Source organism: Sinocyclocheilus rhinocerous, unplaced genomic scaffold (assembly GCF_001515625.1).
Source record: "Sinocyclocheilus rhinocerous isolate Xijiao unplaced genomic scaffold, SAMN03320098_v1.1 scaffold323, whole genome shotgun sequence".
In the NCBI taxonomy this organism is placed as follows: Eukaryota; Metazoa; Chordata; class Actinopteri; order Cypriniformes; family Cyprinidae; genus Sinocyclocheilus; species Sinocyclocheilus rhinocerous.
Window position 1 is genome coordinate 1,354,812 of NW_015643640.1, and position 7,720 is coordinate 1,362,531.

Here is a 7,720-nt window from a genome sequence, read left to right on the forward strand (position 1 = left end):
TTTAAGTCAGCATATTATTTTTTAGAGTGTATAAACGCTGAAAAAAGGGTTTCTTCACAGCAAGAACTATTTTTTCTTAGTGGACCTTCACGGATGCTAAAACAGTTCTTATAAGCAAGTTCCCACTATTTCATAATATCAATACATCTGCGAGTATTTGCAACTTTTATTTGCATCAGCAGCATTACACTGAATATTGTACATTCACTATTTGCTAACTCACACACCTACGCATGTTTTCAATATTTACCAGAACATCACTCACCTGCACAGCACTGTTAAGGAAGCAGCTGTTCTGGCCTGGCTCGTTAAGAAGACCTTTGGTCAAAGCGAGAGAGATCATACTTCCCGGCTGGTAGGACTTGTCCAGTCCTGACCCACTCCAGGCACCGGTTCCAGCCATGTTACCCCCAGGCTTTTTAAACAGTTTGACCCATGCCATGAGGTCAGAGCCTGGCCCTCTCCAGCAAACAACCAGAGTCAATTACTGAAGCAACTTGAGGTCGAGGCATCTGTTTTAGGCAAAATTAGTGCCCAGAAGTCCCTGACAGAGAAGGCCAACTTCACAGTGCCCTACAAAAAGAGCAAGATAAACTGCACTGGATTGTTTTTCGACGTGCAGGATTTGACAGCACACCATTGGGATATAAGGAACCATTCAAAACAGTAGCTCTTTATTTAGCGTGAACATGTGATTTCTAGCCACAAGTTGCGGCACGTTGCTTTATCAGTCCAGCTGTGAAAGCAACGCGTGGATTCATCTGCATCCAGGCACGCTGGCAATAAGAGGATGGATGCAGACAGAAGAACAAATCCATTACTCTGCACAGCATTTCCAGCAAAGTCAATGGAGGTCACTGAAGGGGGTCGTTCATGAAGGCTCCTTGGGACAGGCACTGCGGTAAAACACTGGCTAACAAAGGAAGACCTACAGAGAGGGAGAGACACACAGAGAAAGGTTGTGGGTGAGCGATATGAAGAGAGAAAATCAATGCTGTTAAATAGAAAGCTACTTCAGGTTACTACAGCCATTTTGCATGAAGAATGACAAACTCTGATGCTGTTAGAGTTAAGAGCTGGATATTCTTCTGCACAGCATGGTTTACTAAAGCAATAAGCCCTGTGAAGCCATGGTTTACAGTGAATTTATAACAGCTAAGGGGCGTTGTTAGGCACGAGTTATAATATATAACCCCTTAGCTGTTATAAATTCACTGTAAACCATGGTTTCGCAGGGCTTATTGCTTTTATAAAACGGTTATTCCATATACGTAGTAAGGTTTCACAAAATAAAACGGAGCAAATAAAGTGTAATGATATTAATAAAAACAGTATTCTTCCACCAAACAATGTAGCTCCTCAGAAACAGTTGTGGTTGCAACAAAGTGGTTGCCGAGCAACACACAAACGTAAACAAAGGTGTATGTTACTTTGTAGAGTCATTTACAACAGCTTCGAACGTGGCTCAGCCAATCAGAATCAAGCACCGGAACTATCCGCTTTATAAAGATTATCTTTGGTTTTAGATCATACTCAGTGCATTTCATGACAGGGTGGTTTGTTTTTTTTAAACTCTGTTGCCTGAATTCTTCAGAATAGGCCGTACAAACACTCATGGCAATCTGTAACTAGTGTATAAAAAATGTGGGTATTTGGTGGTGAATTTGAATGAATTTGTACAATCTCATTCGTATGTTTTCGTGCAGTCTGCTTAAATAAGGCCCTATGATTTCCACGTTGCGGACGAGCATTTGTGGTTAAAAAGTATTTAAATGTTATTTTTTTAAGAAAATTACTGATCGAGTATATCACAAAAACACACCCAGAGAGTGCACGCAAACACTGTGTGATGATCTATATCACACTAAGAGTCTCGATTTTCTCCAGATATCAGCATGATAACAAATGTAATATTGATGTTATTCAAGTTTAATAAAGTTAGTATTAAGTTTCATTTCAGATGGCTGTTTTTGCTGTATTTCACCAGTTTCGCAATACACAGGACGGGGTTTCCTAATTGAATGAATCAGTTTTTTGAACGAATGATTCAGTGATTAAAACAGTCAAATGTTTCATTCCAGAATGAATCAATCTTTTGAATGAATCAATTTAATCTCAATGCCACCTAGCCTACTTGGCGGCTTTAATTTCACATTTCAAGTATCTTTTCATGTTATTTTGCATCTTCAATCTTTTCAAATATCAATATTCAATGTTTTATGTTTAAAACAAAGCACTATTTATGCATTTGTAACTGCTGGTTAAATGCATACATGTCCTCTCTGAGCTGCATTAAACAGTCAGTGTAAATAAATTTAAATGCCACTTCAGATTCAAAATATTTATTTGCTCCTTTTCTATTTTGAATTTACTTGTACTTTTACTTTCAATAAGTAAGTAAAAAACTTTTCATACTTAAGTACAATAGGCCTACTTTAAAACTCAAGTAATATTCTAAACGGTGACTTTAACTTCTACCAAATAAATTTTCTGGTAAGATGTCTATACTTTTACTTAATGAAAGGAATGAATGTAGAACTTGTTGCCGCAGTGTTGCAGTATATTACTGTAAATGCAGGACCATTGCCATGGCAACCACATGAAGATGATGGGCTGTAGGCAGATGCAGCACTGATGCTGAATTCCTGCATCAACATACTAAAAAATGCAGAATTGCATTGCATCTCACAGTATGAAACTAAATTTAAAAACAAAACAGTGAAGGTTTTTCTGCAGAATTTGTGCGGTTCTTACAAGCTCTTTAATATTTAAGCTAGAGCACAATTATGATACCCTGGAGTTTACCCGTGTAAATACTATACAGCAAAGCGCAGTCTTATTAAATTGCTTTGCAGCTGTTCATCATAGAAGAACTAGAACAATAACTATTCGTGGTGCTGTTATCTTTACGCTTTTTTTAAACGGAGAGTATTAAAATACAGTGACATAACTATCAGAAAAACATTAACACAAAGATTTAAGTGAGCTTATTTACATTAAAAAGCGCAGTGAGACTGCTGAATGTGCACAGCCTTTGAAAAAGCATAGAAAGTAGTTATGAAACAGAATCCATTATTATGTCGTCTTGTAACAGTATCTGCATGACATGATAAACAAAAGCAGAAAGACGCTCAGCATGCCGTTACACCTGTTCCTGCGCATGCGCATCAGGTGACCTGCTCTATGCCGCATTTTCGCCTATGATGCCCAAACGCTGTCCATGTAGGCAGCTAGCTGAGTTTTGAGACACAGTCATTAGCCTAATAAACAAGAACAGCTCACCTACACGTGTCCAGTATATTGGTACTCGTTTAGAAGCGTGCATATCCACATCTAATATAGCCTACATAAGGAGCGGTGTTCATAATGCGCGTGCTGCTCAAGTTACTTGCTGTCGGAATCCTTCATTGCTCAGCGTGACATAAAGCGCAGTAAACCCGTATGGTCAAAGATCCTCTCACAGGCCTAAAGACAATAATGCCATGCTCGTGCATTCCTGCTCCTCCGCACTCATCGGGTCCTGAGCTGGAGATTATTCTGCTGGATGTTGTGGAGTTGGACGCGTTGACTCCGCCCCGCAGGCACCGCTACACTCCTCAGCGAAGTCCGCAGGAGCAACCCGCATATTCTCACGAGACCCAGCAAAACATCCGCTCTGACATTTAGATCGTTGGTGATTGCAGCAGCGTACAACAGAACCATGACTTTGGCGTGCATATGATACGCATGTGTTTGGCGTGCATATAATACGCATTTTTCGCGTGCATATGATACGCATGTGTTTGGCGTGCATATAATACGCAGTGTTCGCGTGCATATGATACGCATCTACCCCACAACCCTAAACCTACCCATCGCGTAGCATATGCACGCCAAAGTCCATTTTGGCGTATCAATACCACGAGTTTTTGTTTTTATTTGGCGTACTATTTATACGCACTATCATGAGATCGGGTTGGAATCATTTTTTTTTTTTTTATCATATTTTAGCATTATTATATCGTAATATTATTATATTACAATTACTACCGACTATGAAATGTGGTGTGACAGAACAGATGCGATACTCCAGGATTTCAAACAGTATGATGTGGATGACCTCAGGGATATTAACAAAAACTTATGCAATTCTACACGAAACTGGAGCAAAATAATAGCCTATACACGCAAAATCATGTGACTCAAAGCTCTTGTTTGAGCAAACTGCTCAAATTTATGATTTAAAAAAAAAAATTAAAATACATATTTTTAGTTACAGATTAGGGACCAATTCTCACTATTAACTAGTTGCGGTAACACTTTATTTTAAGGTGTCCTTGTTACACATGTACTTACTATTATAATAACAATTAATTATGCATAATTACATGCAAGTAACCCTAAGCCAAACCCTAACCATATAGTAATTAATATTACTCAGTACTTAAATGTATAATTACACTGTAACAAGGACACCTTAAAATAAAGTGTAACCCTAGTTGCTTATTAGTATGCATATGAGTAGCATATTTATTAGTAGGCTACTAATAAAGCACATATTAATGCATGATCATATTTTAGATCCCTTAATCCTAAACCCCATACATAAACTTAACAACTACCTTACTAACTATTAATAAGCAGCACGAGTTTATTGAGGGAAAAGTCAGAGCTAATAATGAGAATTGGTCCCCAGAGTAAAGTATAAGCATATTTTTCACATTTTATTTTGTGTCATGATGGCTATGTAAACATTTAGAGATCTGAGTGAAATTAATTATTGAAAATCACGTCCTTGAAAATGAATCAAATACACACTGACTGGGCCTTTTATATGTTAGATTTTGTTCTTGATTTTATCAATGGGCTACACACAGGCAGATTATATTTGCCATGACCTTTCTGTGTTTTGAAGGACAGCGCGGTACACTTACAGTTAATATACAGCTTCATGTGAATCTGTATGAAGTATATTTTTGACTATAATTAGCATAATTTAATTAGGTGGAATCATCCTGCAGGCAAGACCTCAAGAATATTCCATCAGCTTTAAAATAGTGTGTCAGTCACTGCAATTAGTGTTTGTGCACTAATGATATCAAGCAAAAGCAAATGCCAGAACTGATAGCTTATAGTTCGAGCTATTATTTAAAAGATATTCAGTATTAAATCAACAAAATAATGTGTCATTCAGATTTGAACACATAATAAATTAGGGATACACTTTTAAGTTAAAGTGACATTGTTACAACGTAATTACAAAAATAAGTACTTATTAAATAACTACAAGTACTTACTATACGGTTAAGGTTGGGGTTAGGGTTTGGTTTGTTGTTGGTTACATAACATCAGATGTTTCCTAAATTAGTTTTGGTTGTTGTTGGGTAGTTATCTATTTAGGTAGTTAATGCTATTTATTATTTAATGGCCTTTAAGTATTCTACTGTAAAATGGCTCGTGTTTTTCCATGCACATTTTCTTGAAGAGCTTAAAGGAAGCATTTGGGGACTGTCTGGAAGTCGCTGTGTTTACTGTAACTGTAGCACAGAGAGAGAGTGTCAAATTCAAGGCTACTTATGCCTCCTGTAAATATAGACCGTGTCAGAGGATATGTCTGTGTGCTGTGGCTCTTAGTTATAAACTAAGACTGATTCGTCCAGAGATTGTTCTAGATGATGATGATTTACTATGCAGATACATGTGCTGAAAACACTATTCGGAACATTATTATTATTATTATTATTATTATTGCTCATATATCAAAATGATACATGCTTAATATATCACCAACAACAGAAATTTGAAATACATATGCATTTTATTTGCACAGTTTGTGTATACTACTTTTTAAGCTACAATACAAGCAAAGGTTCCAACACTGTGAATATAATGTTAAACATCAGGCAAAAGATACAAATGCATTTCACAAAACACATTTTCAGAAATATATATTCATAGTCATTTTTTTTACAGTACAAACAGGATTTCAGGCATTCAGCACATTATATTTACATGGCTGTTTCCACCATTGATTTATCCCTGATCGATTTGATTTCAGATTTCTGATTTTACTTTTACACTATACAAAGCTTTGTGAGTTTTTGTAGAATCTAGAGTGCAAAATATTTCATCACATTGTAACTTTAAAATTATTTGATGCTGTACTAAATATATTATTTATAAATATGAATGCAAACTTCGGAAACAGTTATGTTTCACAGTATAATCATGCATAATGTTAGTAAAAATCACTATAACAGCCTGGATGTATCAGTAAATTAACTCAATGTACAATTTATATTCTTATGCTTTCTATTTGCTTATTGTTTTGCAAATTGTACAAAGATAAAAATGCATTGTGTATCCATTAATAAATCACAATTAATTACTGCTTTTTGATGGTAATCAACACTGTATTATTCAGAATTTGTGGTTAGAGTTAGCGATATACGCTATATATAATCACATGTACAATGCTATGTGGATTTTAACCCAATGCTGCCTCACATAAACATGTTCTGTTAAATACTCTTCAGTTCTGAGGCATTCATTATAGAAATTATATGTGCTAATTGCTGTCTGAAGAACAGCAGTTCAAAATTCACTGTTATAAAACAGATAGTTCCGGTGCTTGATTCTGATTGGCTGAGCCGCGTTCGAAGCTGTTGTAAATGACTCTACAAAGTAACATACACCTTTGTTTACGTTTGTGTGTTGCTCGGCAACCACTTTGTTGGAACCACAACTGTTTCTGAGGAGCTACATTGTTTGGTGGAAGAATACTGTCTTTATTAATATCATTACACTTTATTTGCTCTGTTTTATTTTGTGAAACCTTACTACGTATATGGAATAACCGTTTTATAAAAGCAATAAGCCCCGTGAAGCCGTGGTTTACAGTGAATTTATAACAGCTATGGGGGTTTATATTATAACTCGTACCTAACAACGCCCCTTAGCTGTTATAAATTCACTGTAAACCACGGCTTCACGGGGCTTATTGCTTTTACACGTCTACACACACCCTATACCACACTCAGGCTCATCAGGATTGAGTAAGAAGAAGGGCTTGAATCGGTGTTACAGATCGTCAGACTCAGGGATCTCAAAAGGCTCCAGAGAGACGGTGGGTAAAATGAGAGGCGTGCCGTCGGAGATCCAGCCCTGGGCCGTCCTGTTGAAAATGGGTCGCTTGGCTGCAGGATCCTGGAGCTCGGGGTATCGAGGAGCATTCAAGTCCACCTCCGGAAGCTTAAAGGTGATCCCTCGTGGGGTTTTTTCAAAACCACCATATGGTGTGGCCACCCTAAGAATCAGAGATTTAATCACTGACGCATCTGTATTGGTTTCTGTTCTGCTGCTGGAACTTTGGACTGTTCGTTTCATGCATACAAATTTTTTCATCAGTACACAAAATATTACATAATTTAATGGTAATTATTATTATTAATTATAGTTATTGTTATGATTATTAAAATATAACCTATTACAATTTGTAAATATTTTCAATAATAAAATAAATTTTAGTTATTTTATTTTGGGATGAAATTTTGGATATAATTGTATAATAGTGTAAAAGTAAAATCAGTCATTCTAAATGTGAAATTAAATTGATCACTGTGTACTGTGTGTGTGTGTGTGTGTGTCTGCTTGTGTGTGTGTGTGTGTGTGTGTGTGTGTGTGTGTCTGTCTGTCTGTCTGTCTGTCTGTGTGTGTGTGTGTGTGTGTGTGTGTCTGTCTG

The 7,720-nt window shown here is 36.7% G+C and overlaps 2 protein-coding genes across 2 annotated transcripts in view; both read right to left on the reverse strand.

Annotated features, from left to right (window-relative positions):
• LOC107757572 (inactive ubiquitin carboxyl-terminal hydrolase 54-like) overlaps positions 1-3,627 on the reverse strand; it is a 27,847-nt gene extending 24,220 nt beyond the window's left edge. Inside the window, exons 1-2 of the mRNA XM_016575089.1 lie at positions 3,283-3,627; positions 266-928 (exon numbers count right to left, since the gene is read on the reverse strand). Of these exons, the coding sequence (XP_016430575.1) occupies positions 266-442 (177 nt within the window). The 5' untranslated portion in view covers positions 443-928; positions 3,283-3,627. The remainder of the gene's footprint in view (positions 1-265; positions 929-3,282) is intronic.
• Positions 3,628-6,977: 3,350 nt separating this feature from the next.
• The window catches only part of LOC107757573 (myozenin-2-like), a 5,237-nt gene continuing 4,494 nt past the window's right edge, over positions 6,978-7,720 (reverse strand). Inside the window, exon 5 of the mRNA XM_016575090.1 lies at positions 6,978-7,285. Coding sequence (XP_016430576.1) covers positions 7,060-7,285 — 226 coding nt within the window. The 3' untranslated portion in view covers positions 6,978-7,059. The remainder of the gene's footprint in view (positions 7,286-7,720) is intronic.